General features: G+C 51.7%; 1 protein-coding gene across 1 annotated transcript in view; it reads left to right on the top strand.

The window, feature by feature from the left end:
• MYLK (myosin light chain kinase) overlaps positions 1-21,909 on the top strand; it is a 194,574-nt gene that overhangs the window by 148,731 nt on the left and 23,934 nt on the right. Inside the window, exons 22-26 of the mRNA XM_028091307.2 lie at positions 5,038-5,340; positions 13,532-13,564; positions 13,662-13,755; positions 15,017-15,220; positions 21,144-21,361. Coding sequence (XP_027947108.1) covers positions 5,038-5,340; positions 13,532-13,564; positions 13,662-13,755; positions 15,017-15,220; positions 21,144-21,361 — 852 coding nt within the window. The remainder of the gene's footprint in view (positions 1-5,037; positions 5,341-13,531; positions 13,565-13,661; positions 13,756-15,016; positions 15,221-21,143; positions 21,362-21,909) is intronic.

Here is a 21,909-nt window from a genome sequence, read left to right as displayed (position 1 = left end):
CTGTGCCCCCCTCTCTCGTCTTCGCCTCTCTACTTCTCCCGTAAATGTTGCCAGGGCTCTCTCATCCCAGCCAAACACACGGGAGCGTGTACGCCTGCAATACCCTGTCTTGCTCTGGCCGCCCAACCATCTCTTGCCGTCTTCCTGGCCATAGCCCCCTGAAGGTGGCCGGTCTCCACTTGGATTCTGCTTCCTCGCCTCCCTGTGGCCTCCCTCCCATCCCCAGGAGTCTGTTGGGACCACCCTTCTGAGGTCACCGTGACCTCCCAGTCCTACATCCACTCCCTTTTCTCACCTCCTGCAGTATGGAGTCGAGTCTCTCTCCAGACTGATTTTCAAGTTCACTTTTTCCTCTCCATCCCAGTCACTGTTTTTCATGCCCTGATGGACTCTCTCCCGAAATGTCAAAATACCTTGCTAACTGGTCCCACACTGTGGGTTGTGCTCAGCTCCTTGAGCCCTGACATGGCAGGTGCTCGGACAGCAAAGAAACAGCAGAGGAAGGAGTGGGCAGATGGATAGCGGGCCGTGTCTCTGCGCATCTGTGGGCCGTCAGAGGTTGTGTGTGTGAAGGCCTTTGGCCTGATGGTTACTGATCTGATCGCCTTTCTTTTTCTGCTTTAGATCAGGAGTTTTAAATCTGGGAAGGCCAGTGTTCTTACAGGTCAGGGAACAGGTTTCTCATCTATAAAAAGACAGGAGACAACTTTTTCTCACTCTTTCTCTCTTTGCTGACTCCGGATGTTCATTTCAGTAATTTTCCCCCAGGAGTCAATAACATTTGGGGGCTTGGGGGCTTGACGCTAGTGACCCAGTTTGCCTACACATTTAGACGTGTACCTGAACTATTGATTTGGCCTGACACGCCCCCCCCACCCCACCCCCACCCCCGTCAACAAGCATTGGCTTCCAGTTTTCCTTGGTGTTCTCTAATCTGCCCCAGCTTGGGGAACCTGGGGGTCACCTCCTTTGAACTCCTTTTCTGCCACCAGTGCCCCTGCCCCCATTCTGGTTGGCTCCGCGGTGCCACCAGCTCCCCTCCTCCAGCACCACCGCGGGGCTGCAGTTCTGGCCTTTTATGGTTTCGTTTCTCATTCTCCTCGGCCAGTGCTGACAGGGCCATTGGCGTGGCTGCCCGCCAGCTGGCAGGAGCAGCATGTTAAATGCCGTCCTGGGAGGGGAATGGAATGGAGGGGAACGGGCTTTCTGTCTGCCTCCCCCTCATAGAGCTAAGAATAGAATTGCTCAATAAAAGGAGGACTCGCATTGATGGATCCGGCAAAGCCACATTCATTCAGAGCCCATGGATTTAGCATTAGTCCAGAGTAAACCTGGATTAGGCCCAGATTTACCTGCGTGTCTCTAAGGGGCATCTGTGCATGATCTGATCAGGGCTTATTAAGTAGATGTCAAAAACAAATGGGATGAGACAAGAATTGTTTGGGCTTCTCCGGGCAGTTTTCAAGCACTTTGGAAGCATCCGTTGGCAGGCTGGCTAAATAAGGCCGACTTAACACAACTTCTGCCGGTTAGCAGTAAACCTCTCTTCTTGTCTGTCCTTTCAAGTACCAGTTTCTCTTCATCTAGGCTATGACTCCTATTTTTAAAATGGTAATAAAAAGTCGCCTTTCCCTGGGTTAGTTTGAATGAGCAATGTTTAACTATTTGAAAGGCTTACGGTTTAAAAGGCAGCACAGGAGTCTGATGTTCTGAGAGCCTCAGCTGACACCAGCCATTCCCTCTCTGCGGGGCGGGGGGGGGGGGGGGGGGGGGGGAGGGGCCCCCGAGAGCAGCTAACCCAGATGCATTCCTTCCAGTAACTTGTCCAGCAGGAGAAAAACAGGTCACTTTGCATAGCCTTAAAGGAGAAAAACAAAGTGGAGAGAATCTCCAAATACCCAGTAATCCCCAGCTACTATCTGAGCTTGGAACTCGCAGGATTTTTAAAGGCAGGAGATTTCCCTTTGTGATGCTTGGCATGGGTTTAAGCAAGATGCTTCTTGATCTTATTCTGCCTGATAGCCTGTAAAAAAGCAAGCCCCTGGAACAAGGCTCTGGAGATGTTTTGGAGTCTCCTTTTGGCTCTGCCACTGGCTAGCTGGGTATTCTTAGCAAGCAAAGTGCCTTAGCTTTCAAGGGCCAGGATCATCCAGGCAGATGACCCTGGGGTGGGGGTGGGGCCGTCTCACACCCGCTGCCCTTCTCTAAAAGCTGCCCTGAGCTTAGATAGCAAGCACTGGCTTCCAGTTTTCCTTGGTGTTGAGGCGCAGTGAAGGGAGGTCCAGGTGGGCCACAGATACGACACACAGGCACATGAGACTTCCAGTGAGAGGTGGTGGAGAGGAGATCCTCCATTTTCCCGGAACGGAACAGAAAATCCTGGGGCTGGTGCCCTCAGAGATTTTTTCCTTAGACTCAGTGCCTCCCATTGTGATAGTCAAGTCTCCAGGGAGCCATGGGAGAATTCCAAGGCAGCATGGAGCTTGGGGTTCTAGACACTGAGTCCGCTTTGCCTTCACCGGGCCATGCCCAGGGTCCCCGTCCCAGCCCGAGTGCCTCTGTGTCCTTAGTGTGGAGGGGAGGCTCACAGGCCCCCTGTTCTGAGGATGTTTGTTCTGTTCCAAGAGTTTCCGTCCCTGGCTGGCACAGCCTCTGTGTGAGGCTCTTGTCAGTGGAAGAGTAGACCTACCCTAAGGGCGGGCCTGGGGGTGGGCACTTCCAAGCCCCTAGACTTAGACTTGAACCTTGTCTGAACTCCTCAATTTGGAATCAAATTCCTTGAAAGCACTGAAGCTTCGCTAGGAATTATAAAGTCCCCCTCCCCAAATTTTGCATCTTCTCTTGTGCTGCAGGGGGTGACATGTATCATACGTCAGTCTCTCTGACCCTTTCAGCCAAGAGACATCTGGGACAGGGTAGGGTACAAATAGCACCTCTTTTGCAATACCCATTTCTCAACGTTAGCTTCACCGACACAGAAGAGAGAAAAATCAGTCTGTGGAGTGTATGTGCGTTTGTCTTATAAACCTACATGACTCTAAACGTGTCCAACGAGACACTTCCCAGGCAGTTTTCCTGGGGGGAGCAGTGAGTCTGTCTTCCATCCCTCTTTGGGCTTTTTTAACTTCCTTAGCCGGGTCTTGAGAGGACTTGAAGCACTTGCCTCCACGAGAGTTGAGAGTAATAAACATCTTAGCCAACACCAGAAATATTTCTAAAAAGACCAATACATCTTTCAGAACAAATAGTTTTTCTAAGAGAACACTTTAAACAACCAGCGAAAGTGGTTCCATCCCAGGAAGCCTCCAGAGTGACTGCCAATGGTGAAAAGTAGCTCTGTCACAATCCCAGAAACACTCCACGCGAGGCCCAGGCTGGGCTTGCGTGGAGACGGGCGGGCGGTCTCCGGACAAGCGTCTGGACAGGCGTCCTCAGCCGGGAGGGAGAAGCCACGGGGCCTGGGGGAGGGGTGAGAACAAATACGTGTGTGTGCACGTGTGTGTGAGTGTGGGTACACACGTACACAAGCCAACAGAATGTTTTATTCCTCCCCTGTTTGCACAAAGTCATCTGCAAGAATTCTCTTTGGCTTTCTGGCCTTGCCGAAGGGAGGGAGAGTGGGAGTCAAGTACTTTACCTGGCTTTGCTTCCTTGGGTGCTTACAAAACCCCTACAAGGTAGATGCATTTTAGCACCATTGTCCCAATAAAAAAGATGAACTAGAAGTTTGGAAATCTTGGAAGTTAAGGAATTCGCTCGAGGTCACATAGCTTATAAAATGACATAGTATGAAAAGCATGGTTTTAATTGCTAGTTTGGGGAACTCTACACCTCAGACTGCCTTGGGGGGAGTGCGAGTTGGAGGTTACTGAATACTGGTATCTGTGGCTAAATCAACCACCTCTAAAAACAAAATCTGAAAAACAGGAGAATTTGTTCAGAGGAGAGACCAACAAAATCAGCAAAACCCGATCGCCCCACTAAAGTCTAGGCTAGTGTGAGTTGCCTGGAAGCTGGCAGCGTTACTGGTCTGACGAGGAAGGCAGCCAGCCAAAGGGGCTGCTTCTCACTTGTGTCCTCAGCTCATTTTCCAGCCCTTAGTCAGGGATGGTTGTGATTTGCTGCTGCGGTTTGCTTTTGAAATTCTTTCTCATTTTATCCTGGTCCTATGGGGATAAAAGAGGTAGGGTAGAAGTAATGTTTTACATATTATAAAGTGAGAAATAAACTCCTACAATAATGATAGTAATGCGATCGGGTTTTGCTGATTTTGTCGGTCGCTCCTCTGAACAAAATTCTCCTGTTTTACAGATTTTGTTTTTAAAGGTGGTTGATTTAGCCACAGATACCAGTATTCAGCACACCAGCCACTTTTCTAGGAACTTCTCACAACAGCCTTGTGATCCAATTGCTAGGGTTAGCCACATTGCTTACAGACAAGGAAACTGAGGCACAGAGAGGTTAACAAGAAGTGAAGGGAGACAGACCCGTGTTCAAACCCAGACCTGTCTGACTTCAGAGCTCACTGTGCTATTCCGCCTCTCCGCGGGGCAGGCGTTCCGCAAGTCCCGGAGAAAGTGGAGACTGACCCTCGTTATGTCACAGGCCACTGGCCTAGGGCCTGACAGACACACACGCACACAGTAAATTCTCTCTCAAAACATATTTTTGATGGGAAGCAGTCCACGCCTTCTGGGCAGCTTCCTAGATCTGTTTACTCAGAGAAATATGTTTAGGACTGAGACAAAGTACAGGAAATCATGTCTTGTAGGCTGGAAAACTAGCCAAAAAAAGAGGGTTTTTTTTTTTTGTTTTGTTTTGTTTTGTTTTGTTTTTTGAGCAGATAGGTATTTGTGGGGCTTTCCGCATAGGTGTATTTGAGCACAGGTGTGACTGTGTAGGTGAGGAGAGGAGAGCCAGGACCAGGGCTGTCCGCTCAGGTTCTCTGGGCTTCTCCTCCAAGACAATGCTAATCTAGAAAGGTTCTTTCCCTGCAATTCTGAAGACGTGGGTGATGTTGTGCTTCTCTGTCCCCAGACAAGCCAGACCCCCCAGCCGGCACGCCTTGTGCCTCTGACATCCGGAGCTCCTCGTTGACCCTGTCCTGGTATGGCTCCTCATATGATGGGGGCAGTGCCGTGCAGTCCTACAGCGTCGAGATCTGGGACTCGGTGGACAAAACGTGGAAGGAACTAGCCACATGCCGCAGCACCTCTTTTAACGTCCAGGACCTGCTGCCTGACCGAGAGTATAAATTCCGTGTGCGTGCCATCAACGTGTATGGAACCAGTGAGCCGAGCCAGGAGTCTGAACTCACAGCAGTGGGAGAAAAACCAGAGGGTAGGCTGCCTTCACTTTATTGCTGGCTTGAAATACGTGTGCATGGCTTACCTTGTGTATGTAGAAACCTGTACTGAGAGGGGTACCGAGGACTGAGAAGACGTCGATGATGGCTGGTGGCAGCTTTGGGGATCTTGATTTCCAGGGTGGTGATGCTGATCTGTCCTTTAAAAGAAGTACCTATGACCCTTCCAAAGACGTTGGACCAGCAATTTTGGTACACTGCCACCAGGGGGCGATGGCGTATTAATCAGGAGCGCAGTCCTGGCAGGCAGGAGCTCAGAGGGACTTCAGTTCCAACTTCCCCCTGCACCCACCTCCCTCCTTCTGTTGCACTCCTATCGCACTGCCTACTCGGTGTCAAGTTCTTGGGACACAAAGACAGATTAGACAATTGGCTTAAAATTTAACTAGGAGGACAGCCAAGTAGATAGTAACTATAATGAGATGGGATACATGCGATTATAGTGGTGTAAACAAAGAGAGGAGGAGACACAGCAGAAAGCATTAAGTTTTCCATGAAGGTGGAGGAAGGCTTCCTAGAGGAGGTGACAACTTATGCGGAGTCTTGGGAAAAGGGGTGGGCTTCCAAGAGGCAGGGAAGATAAGGAGAGGCATTCCCCACGGAGGAAGCAGCATGAGCGAAGGTGCAAAGTGATGGAAAAGCATGCATTTTGAGAAGCTTGTGTGTGGCGAGGGCATATGCTGTGTGAGACAGAATAGGAGGAAGCAACCCCGAAGGGCAGTTTAGGTAGCATTGTGAAGTTCATCAAAGATTTCTGGGCAGGGGATTGTTATGATCACATCTGTCTTTTTAGAAAGAGAATTAGAGGAAGAATAGAGCTTTGCTAACCAAAGTGGGGTCTGGACCAGCAGTCTTGGGATCCCAGCACTTTCTGGAAATGCAGACTCTCAGCCCCTCCACACCCCTGGTCCTTTCTGAACCCTCACTTCAAGCTGGTCTACCCCCATGAATTCAGCAGTGTGACAGTTCGGGAAGCACCCAAGCGGAGTGGGGATGGCACTGGGGTCTGCGAGATACCAGTGGGGCCTCTGTGCTGTAGTCCGGGCCGGGGATGGTCAGGGCATGAATGAAGGCCTTGGCAGATAGAACTGACCATTCTCAGTGACTTTTTGGGTAGAGTTCAAGGAAAAATGAGAAGAGTTGAGGATGACTCCCAGCTCCTGGCTTGAGTAACTGAACACAAATTTTCTGTTTTGTTTTTTTTTTTTTAATCCACTGCTTTTTTTTTAAGATTTTTTTAAAATTTATTTATTTGAGAAAGAGAGAGCACACGCGTGAGAGAATATGAGCGGGGGTGGGGGAGGGAATAGAGAGACAGAGAAATAGATGCCCCGCTGAGCAGGAATCCCGATGCAGGGCTGGATCCCAGGACCCTGGGATCATGACCTGAGCTGAAGGTAGACGCTTAATTGACTGAGTCACCCGGGAGCCCCTGACACAAATTTAAGAGCCATTTATTTTTCCAGTTCTTGGTGGCTAATATATATCAGGCACTTGCTATGGGCTGACAGTGTGGTAAGCACTTTACCTGCATCATTTCATGCATCTAACTCAGTGAAGGAGCTGCCGTTATTACCCCCATTTTACAGATAGGAGAAATGAGGTTTACAGGGGTGAAGCTACTTGCCCAAGATCACAGAGCATGTAATGTAAATGGCGAGCTGTCTGACCTGAAGCCTATACTCCTTTGGGAGCAGTCAGGCTGCATCCCAGGGACTGGCGGTTAGGTAGCAGGGAGTCCCAGAGAAGACGCAAGTTCTGGTTTCAGTCCTGGGTAATTGAGGTGACTGAAGGCGATCCAAGCGTCTTCAGACTACTGACCGGTTGATCTAGAGCTCAGGACAGGGTTTAGGTTAGAGCTACAGAGCTGGGAATCTTCGCTGTTGAGCTGGTAATTGAAGCCATGGGCATCAGTGAGGTCACCAAGTGGGTGGTGGGAAAGTCAGCGCAGATATCCAGAGACGGAAGGAAGAATGAGGGGGAGAGCACCAAGAGAAGCTGGAGCCGTGTGGAAGAAACACAGGAGTGAGGTGCAGAGGGGGCTCAGGGAATAGCAGCTAGCTCTAAATACAGAAAGAGATGAGACTCAGGGCTAAAGCCCTTTGAGGCGCAGCCATCTTTGAGAGCGAGTGTTTCCGCAGGGTGGAAGATGGTTGCCCTAGGGGTAAGGAATAAGGGGGAGGAAGAAAGGCCAAGAGTGTGGAATACTTTTTCAGGAAGTTTGATGTGAAGGGAAGCAAAAGGGTGCCATGAATTCAAGGTGGAGAAGAGATTGGGGGCAGGGAGGAGGCACACCAAGGGAAAGGGCACCGGGAGAGGGAGAGCTTCAGGGTATGAGGCAGGGAGGGGAGGGGCGAGAAAAGTACAGGGCCGGCCTGACGTCACCACGGGACCAGGGGCGTCATGAGCACGGGATGGCCATTACAGTTTGACGTCCTTCTTTGGTGAGAAAATCAGTTATGAAATAGATATTATAACCTTACTTTCATATTAAATGAGGGCTCCAGAAAGAAACGGGAGGATGCCGGTGGAAAACAGATCAGATTTACAATGTTGCGGGCGCAGCCCTGTCTCGGGGGCCTGCATCCGGCAAGCCCTGGTACGTGGGAGCCGTCCGTGGAGGCGTGGAGCCCAGCCCCTGGGCCAGCCCCGTTGGGCCTCCCCGCGGCTGTCCTGGGCTCCCGGGCTCCTGCCCACTCGCTGCTCGCAAATGTCTGCTGGGAAAGCCGGCTAACAAAACTGCCATCTGCTGCCCTTTTACCCCCCCCCCCCTTTGAAATGAGCAGAGTGGGGAGTAGGCATGTTAGCGCCAGGGCAGGCGCTCAGCTTTATGTTTTTAGCTCCCCACCTCTTGAAAAGTGAGAAGGAAAGAGCTAACATGGCAGTGAGAAGATGTTCCTTAGCTGGAAAGGAAAGCCTCCAGCTCCTCTGTGGAAGAAACCCGGAGAAACTGTAGAGGCCCTGATAAACCCCATGCCGAGGACTGGAGGCCACAGGAGTGGCAAGGTGTGGCTCCCAGGAGGCCAGGACAGCAGCTCCCAGGGCTGGAGGGAGAGTCTGTGGGGACCAGGGACCAGGACCACCGGGCTCGGGGCAGGTGGCCTTTCCCTTCCCCCCTGCAGCCAAGCCAAACCCCGGTTGTGGTCCTCAGACTCTCCTCCGAGGGCCCCTCCTGGCGGGGAGCAAACGAAGGGAAATGCAAAAATAGCCTGCCAGCCCGAGGAGGGGTCCAGGCCACCAAGGGCTTCCAGACTGGAAGCTGCTCCCATCTCCGGGCCCAGCTGGATTACCGGGGAGGGGGGAGGACGGAAGAGTTGTGGAGCATTAGGCCTGAGGGGCAGAGGGTGGAGGGGGTGAGAGGGTGGGGTAGAGGGAGGTGGGGGTTCCAAGTGAAGCCCCCTGTGGACTGGTCAGATGCTTGTTAGTTATAACCTGGGGAGGGCATCTGTCTCTACTTTAAAAGGAAAATGGCTCGCAGAGAAGTGGGGTGTGGATGCACGCGTGTGTGAACTGCATGTGTGCACGCATGCGTGTGCATGTAGAGGAGGGATGAGAGAGGGGGCTATGGTGGCTCCTCTCTGTGGAGCCAGTGGTCTATGGTTGTCATCAAAACGGCAGTGCCAATGAGCCCTCCCTCCACTAAGCCCAGCTAATGTCGGCTCTCACCTTCCCCACTGCCACCAGTATCCCTCCTGCCTGTGCCTTAGCAGCTTGGGTATTCCACTTCATCCTGACCTCCCCATTCTATCCCTGCTAAGCACCCCGTCCCTTACCCTACATTCACTCCCCCAATGTACCCGGCACCCTTCCTGTGTTCTGGCACTGTTCCGGGTGGTACAGGACAAAGCACGGTGTGTCCTCCCCCTCCCCCCACTTCAGTGGCCTCCGTATGCCATAGCCACACCTCACACTAGAATCCCTAACCCAGCTAGCTCCCCTCCCTGTCTCCCCAAACCTGGGTAAACAGAGCCACTGCCCCAGTACACCCATCTCTCCCATCCCAGCCAGGCCTTCATCTCTGCCCCACCCTACCCCTGCTCTGACTTCATTCCATCCTTGCTCCTAATCCTAATTTGTTCTAGAATATATAGTTGTTAGCAAAACAGCTGGGAGAAAGGCTTCTTGCAGATTTAAGCCTTCCTTGCAAGGCTGAGGGCAGTTAGAGCTGCAGAGCCCCTGAGGGCTCTATAGAAATCAGCCTCCCTGGACTGCTCAACCTGTCCAGGGCTACAGAGGCCTCTCTGGGGCTGGGGTGCCCCCTAGTGCCCGCTGGGCGGGCATCAGCCCTCGGCCGTGGAGAGCTCCGTCCAGGGGGTTGCCTAAGGCATGCCCTGGGAGGGTCCCAAGGGCTCATCTGATCCTGTCCCAAACACTGTTCCAGGGGAATGAGACTTACCTATTTGCAGAAATAGCTCAGAACCATCTTCCAAATAGTTCTTGTGCTTAGCTTGTGGATGTCCCAGCTCTTTCTGAATAGAAGGTTTTTGAAACCTCTTGTTGAAGTCCCTCCTGCTGTAGTTCAGCTCCTTCTGTGGTGGAAAGATAGAAGCCAACTGGTCACCCCTCCCATTACTAAGCCCTTTATTCTTTTTTTTTTAAAGATTTTATTTATTTATTTGACAGAGAGAGACACAGCAAGAGAGGGAACACAAGCAGGGGGAGTGGGAGAGGGAGAAGCAGGCTTCCCGCTGAGCAGGGAGCCCGATGTGGGGCTCGATCCCAGGACGCTGGGATCATGACCTGAGCGGAAGGCAGACGCTTAACGACTGAGCCACCCAGGCGCCCCAGCCCTTTATTCTTGAAGGCTTGGCTCATCGAACTGTGGCCTTTCCCCAACTCCTACCCTGCTCCTCTCCTTGTGGCCACATCTCCCTCCAAGGAGAATGGAGGCAGAACGAGACGGAAAAGGAAGAAGGAAACCTCTCAGCCTGGAGTCTTTGTCTATTTCAAACAGAGGAAAAGTTGTGGTGGAACAGTGAGTCAGAGAGAGGGGCGTGACTTCCCTGAGAATGATCTGGGTCCCCATAACCATAGCATCAGGAGAGCCTTCTGCACCTTAATTGCCAAGGGAGAAAGGCAGAGATGAAGGGCGGATGTGGTGTTGGCAGTGAGAGCCAGAAGGCCAGCTCTGTAACTTCTAACTGGTGTGCAAGTTAAGTGGGAGAGGCCAGTTCTAGAACTGCATGCCCCCTACAGGGCTGCCTGCATGATGCCCCTGGGGGACAAGGCCATTGGAAAGCCCCATGGCCGGTGCCCCCTCACTAGGGAAGTACAGACAGTTCCTCCTGGAGATGCCAGGCCCAGACAGCCTGCCTTCTCTTTTCTCTCTCGGCCCGCTGCTCACTCCACCCCAGGATGAGTGGCATGGGAACAAAAGGAAAAAGGGACGCCTCATCGGGTGACCACTCTCCCATATGGGGCCACCATGGGCCAGGATGCTGGGCCTCCCCAACAGTAAAGGTTGCTATGATTGTTAGTATTTGGTCTCCGGGGCCCAGCCAGTGACAGCATCCTTCATGACAGACTTGAACCCCTTGCTTCCCTTAAAGCCCCGTCTGAAGTGCCATTGTCAGACTGTCCTAAGCCCCTGCTGACCCCTGTATATCGTTTTCATGGTGCGTCTGGAGATGTGAGTTCCGTATGCCTACAGCCTTCCTCCTGTGTGAGGCACCACACGAGATTGTTCTCTCAAGTTATGGCATTGATTAGTTGATAAAAGTCTGTAACCTTAATCTTACGCTTGGCCATTGCAATTGTTAAAAAACCATATCTGAGACCTGGATGTCTCATTCGGTTGGGCGTCTGGCTCTTGATTTTGGCTTAGGTCATGATCTCAGGGTCCTGGGATCAAGCCCCGCATTGGGCTCTGCGCTGAAAGTGGAGCTTGCTTAAGATTCTCTCCCTCTCCCCCCACAAAACAAAACAAAACAAAACATCTCTGCTTTAGACTTTTTTCCCCAACTAGAAAGGCCTAACCATGTCTGCTCATCTTCACATGGCAGCTCTTCTTTCAGCGGCTTTCCATACTCCCACCAGCTCTGCTGTGACTTTTTAAGTGTCTACAGCCCTAGTTCAGCAGCAGACACCCCAGGCTCTGCTGAGGGCAGAGTAATCATACCTGTTTGTGGCCAGTGCACATTCCCCCCCGCCGCCGCCCCCCATGACAGCATTCTGTTGGCCAGAGCAGTAGGCTGAGGAACTGGGTTCTCCACTCTCAAGTGTGTGATTTAGAAGACTTGATCAGTTAGGCTTCTGTCCTGGTGCTATCTGTGAAACCCTCACCATTAATCTGAGAATTCCCGGGACGCCTGGGTGGCTCAGTTGGTTAAGCGTCTGCCTTTAGCTCAGGTCATGATCCCAGGGTCCTGGGATCGAGTCCCACATCGGGCTCCTGGCTGGGCGGGGAGCCTGTTTCTCCCTCTGCCTGCCACTCCCCCTGCTTGTACTCTCACTCTCTCTCTCTAGCAAATAAATAAATAAAATCTTAAAAAAAAAATCTGAGAGTTCCCATCTCTCTTACCCTTTTTATTATTCCAGGGCATTTGCCTTCTTTTGACAGAATATTCTTCCCCGTCCCACTTATGTTTAGTTTTTCATTTCCTCAACAGCATTTTAAGGACTCTAAACAAGGGGTGCCTGGGTGGCTCCATCCATTCAGCTCAGGTCATGATCTCGGGGTCCTGGGGTGGAGCCCCGAGTCAGGCTCTTCACTCGGCACAGAGTCTGCTTCTCCCTCTCCCTCTGCCGCTCCACCCTGATCATGCTCTCTCTCTCTCTCTCAAATAAGTAAAATCTTAAAAAATAAAAATAAAAAACGAAAAAAAAAAAGGACTCTAAACAAATCATGGCCTCTCTTGCTCCTGGGAGACTTATCCATAGGTATGAGTGCTGTCCCTTATCACACCCTTTCCCCCAAGTCTTATTCACACGCGCACACACACACACACACACACACACACACACACACGCTCTTGTAAAATCTCTGTCCTCCCTCGCCGACTTTCCTCAGATCTTTGTTCTGTCTCCTCAGGAAACCTGCCTTGTCTCCATCTGTCTGTGAAACATAGCCCACATCATGACTAAGGAGCACAAAGCACATCACAAAGCATGGCATCTAGAGCTAGCCAAGGACACTAGAAATCACCTAAAAATACAACTCCCTCCTTCTACCGATGAGGAAACTGGGACCCAGAAAGGGAAAGGCACTCAGCCAAGGTCAAGAAGCCACAGTGGCTCCATAGGGACAAAGCTATGCCTAGGCAAAGGAAAGCCTGGAGCTCTGACGTGGGTGTGTTCGGATGGACACCTGACCATCCCCTCATGCCTCCCCCCATTCACTTCAGACACATCCATGTGAGCAGCCAACATGGGCTGCTCATGTCCCTTCTGGTCATACCTCTTAAACACCTGCTGGTTTCACTGTGTGGTGGTTCACCCACCTCCACCTCCCCATTGTGTTCCAGTATTTCCTTTAAGACACAATTCAAGGGCTACTTCTTCCCAGAATAATTGCTCTGACTTATAGTTGCCCATTTTGTATCAACATCCTGCCTTGTATATTCAGTCTGTACTGCGATGTCATGTGCTTGATTATAGAACACTTGTAATGGGGATTTCAAGTATACAGAGTTCTGCCTCCCCAGCTAACTGTAAGCTCCAAGAAAGGAGAGATCCTGCTTTCTGTGTACTTGTTGATATAACCGTGATAACTTGCAAGATACCTGGTACATGTCTGGAACTCCATGTACCATTATCTAATCAAATGGTTAAATAGGTTTGATGCTAGGAGCAATTTAAGTTGCTGACTTTGGAGTCGGAGCAGAAAGGGGCTGTCACAGTTTTGTGTAGGTTCTGAAAGTCAGAGAGCCTGGGAGCGCTGTGAAGAAGGGTGTGTCTAGGGGGTCATGAGGTTACAGAGGAAGGGATGGAGGTGAGAGCTGGTGCAGAAGCTGCTGGGTAGGGTGAGGAGGCCAGGGCCTGCTGGTGTGTCCATGGCCCTGCAGCAGTGTGGACTGACCCACTGCCTGGCCATTCCCAGCACTCCGGGCTTTGTGGTCTCGGCCTGGGAAGGCTGAGGTCTCACGAAGCCCCCAGCATGTTTTGTTCTCGATGGGCTTTCAGTACTAATCACTGTGTCCTCTGTGTCCTTCCCTGTCTCCCCGCCAGAGCCAAAGGACGAAGTGGAGGTGTCAGATGATGGTGAGTGCTGGCCACCTGTCCTCAGGTAGACTTGAGGGGTGGAGGGGGGCGAGAGAGGAATCTGATGGCTCACACTCATCCCACCCCCACCCTGCAGATGAGAAGGAACCTGAGATCGACTACCGGAACGTGACCGTCAACACTGAACAAAAAGTGTCTGACTTCTATGACATCGAAGAGAGACTAGGCTCGTAAGTGGAACGGGGAGCATCTTTTGGGCCCCCAGGGTTGGGGTGGCACAGATCCCATCATTAGATTCTGCGCCCTGTCCCCCCATCTTTTGCTGAGTTTTGCCAGCTTCCCATGCTGAGACCCCTAGCAGGAAGAGGAGGTGCAGACCCAGTCAGCACCCCATGAAGGCATCCCCACCCTCTTAGTTGCTGCTGGTGCAGCCCTGGCTCAGCTCCACGAGAGTCTTGAGCAAGGCCCTCCTTTCCTGTGCCTTCCCCCGCATGCACGAGCAAACGAGGCACCAGGGTTCGGGTCACCGGCAGGAGTCAGTCAAGCCTGAGCCATCTCACTGTTCAGCAGTTGTAGTTTTCATGCATCCGTAAAGCCCACAGCCTTGAAAAGCACAGCTGCTCACCACTGCTCACTTTATGCACCTGGTCCGCACTGTTTGCTCTGGCTCTCCCCTGGAAGGCGGGTACCCCAACCCTGAGCCCTCGTTGGACGCAGCGTCCCCTCCAGCAGCAGCCCCCAGGGCTGTCTGTCTCCCCCTAACTATCCCTGGAGGAGCACACGGTGGAGGCCAAGGGGATGGGGCTCAGGTTTGATTTCCAGTAGGTTTCTGGGAAATAAAGGGGTGACACCAACCTCATCAGAGTTGAGTACAGGGAGCCTGCACTGCCCACAGGAGCTGGGTCAGAGGAACACTACCGCACTCCCCTCTCCCGCCGTGGACAGCAGGGGCCTTCCTGGGATGTCTCCAGGGGACCCGTGCTGGACACTGGAACAGAAGGAAGGCAGCCACTCAGAAATTCTCTGTAGTTGGGGAGGACTTCCTCCACCCAACGTCATGGGTCTGTCTTTGTCAAAGGAGAGAGGAGTCCATCAGCCAAGAGAGAGGCCTCAGCCCAAGGAAATGACAGCCCAGACAGAGTAGTGAGCCTGAGCAGTGACCGGGCAGGGATGCGGGTCGGGCACAGGCCGAGGTTGCCAGGTGAGGGAGAGTAAGGTTGTCTGGCTTAGAGGTGTACCTCATGATCGAGAGCAGGGCTGGCCAACTTTTCTATAAAAGGCCGGATGATGGATAGTTGAGGTTTGTTTCGGCGAAGCACAAAAGCAGCCATGGGTGAAATGCACACACGTGGGCGTGGCTGTGTTCCAATAACATTTTATTTACAAAAAGAGGTGGGCTAGATTTCTCCCGTAGGCCATCGCTTGTCAGCCCCAATTTAATGGAAAGCTCGGCTGAATTTGCCTTTTCTCTCCTCCTCCTTTCATTCGCAGTGGGAAATTTGGACAGGTCTTTCGACTCGTAGAAAAGAAAACTAGAAAAATCTGGGCAGGGAAATTCTTCAAGGCATATTCCGCAAAAGAGAAAGAGAATATCCGGCAGGAGATCAGCATCATGAACTGCCTCCACCACCCCAAGCTGGTCCAGTGTGTGGATGCCTTCGAAGAAAAGGCCAACATTGTCATGGTCCTGGAGATGTGAGTGGTTTGCTATGGGCCTGGGAGCCCCTCGCGCGTCGCCCCCACTGTCCACACCCAAGACCCTTCCGCCCCAGGATGGGGAGCACTGGAGGTCAGGCTGCAGCATGTAAGAGCCTCCCCAGCCCTGGTGGCTGGGGGGTGTCCCCTCAGAATGGCACATCTGCACACAGGAGTGGCCCTCACCCACTGATCACCACCCCACTGCAGCTCCTTGCTCATTTGCATAGCAGATTGGCAGATCTCTGAGGACCCCTGCCCCCTTTTCACCCCCACCTCCCTGTGAAAGTGTCAAGGTTACCGCTAGGCTCCTCGGCTGCGTTCAAAGGCATTGACTTCGAGGTGGCTTTGGAGGAGAAAGGGAGGGGACAGAGCAACTTCCTGAATGGCCTTCAAAAGAAGAGGGGCCCAGGACTGGGGGCTTGGGATATGCGGGTGTAACCCTTCCTCCTGTCTCGGGCTGGGCTCTGCAGGCCCCCATCCCGTGCTTGTTTGTACTTTGACTTCTCACCAGAGGGTTGTGCTTTCTGGGCTGGCTTGTCCATGCACAGGGGCCTGGATCGGAGGACCTCCAGCCAAGGCTTTCCTGGAATCCACCGTTTCCTCCACTTGCCTCAACCCCAAGCCACTGGCACGCATGCACATGCACGTGGACACACACACACGCGCGCACGCATGCACAGGTGCACGCCTGCACACACACACACACATAAACACATGCAAATACACGTGCGCATACAGCCCCTCAGTAAGCCAGATGCCCTCTGCAGAGGGGTCTGTGTTTTTCAGTTTTCTTTCCTTTTTTTCATCAGAATTTGTGGTCAGTGGGAAACAATCACATCAAAAAATGTAAGAACATGCACAATAAACAGTTCCATTCCGAGCCCTGTCCCTCATCTACCCTTTTTCTACCTCCACCACTAATACCAGTAACCGTTTTTATAGGTTTTGTTTGTATCCTTCCAAAGTTTCGTTATGAAAATACAAGCATATGTGATTTAAAAAAAATATATTTCCCACCTTTTAGCACCAAGGTACCTCATATCCACTGTTCTATATTTTTGCTTCTTTTCATTCAGCAGTTCATCTTCGTATGAAGGGCTCTGAACGTTTCAGTGGCTGGTGAGCTTCCTCATTTGCCCTGCTCCGTGGGATTTGCTTGCATGCATAAACCACAGTTTCCTGGAGCAGTCTTCTTTTGGTCGGAGGTTGCCGGGTTTCCAGGCCTTTGCTTTTCCAAACAAGCAGTGTTTGTAACCTTGTACATACATCTTTTCACGCACGCCTGTGCACATCTGTAGGATACATTCCCAGAAGTGTGGTCATGCTAGATCAAAGGGTATGTGCATTTGAAATTTTTAGAAATCATGTGAAACTGCCTTCAGCATCCTCGCTTTGCTCGTCCTGGGCTTCAGGGATCTTAGTCCTTTGGAGAGGATTCTCTCAACACCTTCCTTCCCAGGGAAGGTGAGGCCTCCCCAGGCTTGAGGTGTGATTTTTCTCTCCTGGCTCAGTGATCGCTTTGGTGTGTTTCCTTCCAGCTTATGTACATCTGGAAAAGCTAGCGTGGGTTAAAAGCACAGACTTAGAGTACAAAGTGAGTCTGATAAATCTCACGTCAATCCCAGCTCTGCCTCTTGTTGTGTGGCCTTGAATAAGTAACTCAGCTTTGCCAATCCTTAGTGTTATTATCGGTAAAAGGAGGATATAAACTGCCTCATGAATAATGTGGGGAATAAATGGAATCACGCAGTCAGGCATAGTGCTCTATAATTGGGACTTATTCTTAGTCGTATGATACATTGACATTTTCTGTGTCGTGGTCTTGTTCCCACTTAAAATTATTCGGCAAGCATTTTAACACACAGCCAGGTGTTGTGGAACAAAAACCCTCCTATTCAGGAAACCTGGAGTCAGGTCCTGTTACCACTGAGCTGTGATTTTGTAATTATTAAATCTTTCCAGCGAGGAGACATACTTGGATTAGACTCCCTTTTGGTTCTAAAATTCAGCAATTCTGTGGAGCTGTAAACTCTTCAAAGAATATCTGCATTCATATCTTAGGATCTGTTTCCGGCCCCAATTCGAGCTTACCTCCCCACTTGCAGGAAAGAGCAACCCGTGTCTGTGGCCTCACTGATCACTCCCTTACCATAGCCCTGTGGGCTCGGTGCTTCGCATTTATTCTAGAACAGGTTGCTTGGTCCAGGCAGTGTGGGCGTGTGGGGACATGTGAAGAAATGTCTTATGTTTAGAAGTTAAGCATTGGGCAAGTTTGGGAGAAGGTTCAGGGAGGGGGTAGGAGGCAGCCAAGCCTGGGTAAGGCCAGGCAGCCGCACCAGTGGGCAGAGCACCATACTTAGCGTGGAATTGGGAGTTGGCAAGCTGGATGGAAAAATGTTGAGAGAAAACGTAAGAAGGCTTCAGCTGGCCTGGCTTTCGTCCCTCCTCCCCATGCCTCCCCCGTGGGCAGGAGCAAGTCTGACAGGCACAGATGCCAGCCGAGTCTGCTGCGCTTGGGGTAAGACGCTTGCCCCTTGATAGGAGCTCAACCAAAGAAGTAGGAGCCCATTCACACTCCATCTGTACTGCCCTTCCAGCTTAGACAGACTTGGCCTCGCGAGGGCAAAGGCTGGTGTTCAGCGGTACAATTTGCCATTGCCCTCGTTTGAGGGAGGTACTGAGATTCAGAGAAGGACGGGGTCTGGTGATGTAGAAAAATGAAAACGTCTTCCAGGGTCTCCTCCTTCAGTTCAGCCACCTCCGACACAGTGAGAAATCAGAAGCAGTGTGTGTCTTCAGCCTTTCTGACCTCTGATGATGGGACAAGCCACAAGCCCCCATCTAACATTGTTGCCCAGACACAGGGGTTCCCTCGGGCCCCTGGCCTGAAATCTCGGCTTGTCCTTTGGGAGCGCTCAGGCCCTTCCAGGTGGTGGTGGGACCCTCAGCACTGAAGCAGTACGATTTAGGCTGGATCATCCACTGCGCATCTCCCTTTGGTGCTGCCGTTGGCAAAATTGATCAAAGAATATCCAGCTGGCTGCCAGGAGACAAGAAGTAGAGGGTCTGGGTATGGAGTTCTCTGAAACACCATATCTTTTGGCTTTCAGTGAGGGCTGGCCAAGGTCTACACTTGGTGGGGGCGGGGGGTGAATTTGATCTCTTGGCATTAGGTAGCCTTGTTAGTCGGGATTCACTCACTCACTCACCTACTCACTGTTCATTTATTTATTTGTTTATTTTTTTTTAAGATTTTATTTATTTATTTGACAGAGAGAGACACAGCGAGAGAGGGAACATAAGCAGGGGGAGTGGGAGAGGGAGAAGCAGGCTTCCCACCGAGCAGGGAGCCCGATGCGGGGCTCGATCCCAGGACGCTGGGATCATGACCTGAGCCGAAAGCAGCCGCTCAACAACTGAGCCAGCCAGGCGCTCCTCACTGTTCATTTATTAAGCATACATTTCCTCTGGCCCAGTCGTGTCCCTTGGCCCATCTCTGTGGGTGGCAGCTTCTTTCCATCCATAGTCTTGAGTATTTTGAAGAGAAACTGGGTAGAACCATTAATCCCTTTTATATAACCCCTTCCATCCTAGGAAATGGACCATAGGAACAGCTTTCAAAATACATTAAATATATTTGAATAGATTGAGCCTGTTTAAACTTATAATGAATAGGTTACCTCTAGAAAGGCAGTAGTAATTACTTCCATGGCTCAGATTTCTACTGCTCATTGCCTCAGACATTCCCAAGAGCACCACAAATAATGGTTGCTTGCTTTTCCAGAATATTTTACATTTAAAAGCACACATTTTGGGGCACCTTGTCAGTGCCAGATATTGCCAGGTATAAATAAAGAGATGAGCCAGACCTTTTCCGCACATGTTCATAAACAACTTTAAGCCAAGGCAGGTCTGATACAAAAGGGACAGACAAGACTGTGGGAACCCAGGGATGGAAAGAGCCTTTCTTCTGGGGAAATCAGTAGTGATTTCTCAGAGGAATTTCTCAGTGAATTTCCCAAGCTTGTCCCAATCCTAAGAATGTCCTGGGGTGCTTATTGAACATATGGACTCTCAGAGCCCTCCCAAGAGTTTCTAAGTCAGAATCTGCAAGGGGGAAGAGCTTGAGAGTCTGTATTTTCAGTAAGAGCCCCAACTGGCTCTTTAAAAAAAAAAAAAGGTAATTAACATTATTGAGCACTTACTATGTGTCAGGCACTCTTCTAAGCACTTTACCTATATTACAGGAACCCTGTGAGGTGGTGCTGTTTTTATCTGCACCTTCCAGATGAGGACACTGAGGCACAGAGATGGTTAAGGATCCAGGGAGACCTGAGAATGGAGATTCAAGTTTGCCTTGGAGCAGAGCAATAGAAATGGAGGGCTTGAGGACCGAAGCGCCACCTGCTGGCCGCCCGGGGACCTCCTGCTCTGTTGGTGCTTAGAGCGTCCGTTCTAGCGCCCCCAGTGGCTACTGGCACAGACTGACCTTTCCCAGCTCGGCCCTCCTGGACAGTGTTGGTGATGGAGGCCCACACAGGCTGTGCTGTGCTGGGCCCCGTGCTGTGCTGGGCCCCATGCTGCGCCCCTGTCTGTCCCTCCCTCAGGGTCACTGACAAGATCCACCTGACTCACCACAGGTTGTGAAATGGTAATTAATATGTGCTGAGCACCTACTGCGTGTCAGGCACGATGCTTTACAAAAGTTCCTTCACTCCTAACAACTCTATGAGGTAGGGACAGATAAGGAAAGCGGGGCTCAGAAAGTTTAAGTGACTTGCCTAAGGTCACACAGCTTGTAAAAGGCAGGGACAGGATCCACGCTCAGCTTTTTCCCTTCTTCATGATGGCTCCCATCAGAGAAGAGATGCCTCCTCTCCCCCAACCCCCCAAAAAGAAGAGGGAAGGCCCTTGGAAGACGATGGGCCCAGAACAAAGCCTACCCGGCCTCATTCAGCTGGTGGACATACGGGCCATTGCAGAAAAGAGCTTACTGATGTCTGGATGCTATAAAAGTCACCAGGGAGATGCTTTAAACTTTCTGAGCAGCAAGGAAGGAAGGTGGGTCAGAGGGCTGGGACAGGGGCACAGAAAGGACCCATGTAACTCAGGGGACAAGGCCATGCATCTGCACTGAAAGGCAGTATGCTGGCTGGCTGTAGCCTGTGGGCCAGTCCTTAGAAGAACATGCCCGCTGTGGGCCCCAGAAACTCCATGGTCAGGATCCAAAGTCTATCCAGGCAGGAGGATGTACTACACTTCCAGCCTGGGCGCGGGAGCAGGCATGATGAGTTAGTTACGGCTGGAAGGAGTAACCGATACTATAGGGCCTGGCCAGAGGAGGCATGGGGAATGGGTTACAGTCGATGAATTTTAGAAAATGTGCTGAGGCTCCTTATTATTGAAGATATTTTTCTGTTTCTGGCTATGTGAAACAAATGCTATGGGTGCTGTGAGTATTTCAAACTTCAATTCCCTATGACCAAAAGACGCAGCTGGGTACAAGAACGAGCCCTTCCACGTCTGTGGTCATTCGGGGAGGGAGGCTGCCTGGTGGTTACCCTTTTTGCTGAGGAGATTATGTCTGAATCTCTCAGCTCATGATCATCTCTGAAACTACCCAGCCCAAATGCTTCCCTGAGTTCCCCAACATCTTAGTGGGCACAAACAGGGTCCCTCCCAGCGGGAAACTGGGAGGCCCTCCTGCCACAGTGGAAACTGGGACCAGCATAACAGGGCAGGGGCCGGGAACTGAGGAAGCCGCAGAAGTGCCCGGCGCCTCCTACCTGGGCCTTCCTGCCCGTCCCCGCTGCTCCTTCCCCGTGCCCCCCCGCCCCTTCCCTAGCCTGCCCTTGGCCAGACCCCCTGCCAGCCTGGGCCCCGTGGTCCTGAGTTCTGACTGTTCCTTCTGCTCCTTCAGCGTGTCGGGGGGTGAGCTGTTCGAGCGCATCATTGACGAGGACTTCGAGCTGACGGAGCGGGAGTGCATCCAGTACATGAGGCAGATATCGGAGGGGGTGGAGTACATCCACAAGCAGGGCATCGTCCACCTGGACCTCAAGCCCGAGAACATCATGTGTGTCAATAAGACCGGCACCAGAATCAAGCTCATCGACTTTGGTCTGGCCAGAAAGCTGGGTAAGGCCACCCACCTGTCCCGCGCTCACTCACATACCGTGACAGTGGCTGTTTGTGTTACACACATTGGGCATTGGAGGGAATGCACTGGGATGGAGTTAAAGTCAGAGACCGTGGGGGCTGCTGAGGCTCACATCCTGCCCCAGCCACCCACTAGACTTGACTTCGAGTCGCTATCCCTTATCTGTAAAATGGGATAATAGTAGTCCCCACATCATCGAGCTTTGGAGGGGGGGCAGGGGGGGGAGCCAGGTGCGTTAATACAGGTTAGGTGATGCAAGCAGTGCCTGGCACATAGTAGGCGCTCTGCAGGTGTTCACAGTTTATTATTGCTGCTGTCAGGATCCCCTCTTGTGGCTTTCACTCTGGGACCTGCAGCTGCAACTCATTTTGGTGATGGTGCTTGCTCCCGTTAGCATCCTAGGCAACAGTTTCCGGAGCACTTTCACAGACTTTCACTGGGCTCTCAGAGCAGCCCTGTGAGGGCGGCAGGGCAGATTTTTGGAGCCCTGGTTTATAGACCGGGAAACCGTAGCTTTGCCCAGCAG

The sequence above is a fragment of the Eumetopias jubatus genome, unplaced genomic scaffold (assembly GCF_037043125.1).
Source record: "Eumetopias jubatus isolate StellerSeaLion01/CBP00866 unplaced genomic scaffold, mEumJub1_p1.0 scaffold_1, whole genome shotgun sequence".
In the NCBI taxonomy this organism is placed as follows: Eukaryota; Metazoa; Chordata; class Mammalia; order Carnivora; family Otariidae; genus Eumetopias; species Eumetopias jubatus.
This window is presented reverse-complemented; position numbering and strand designations above follow the sequence as displayed.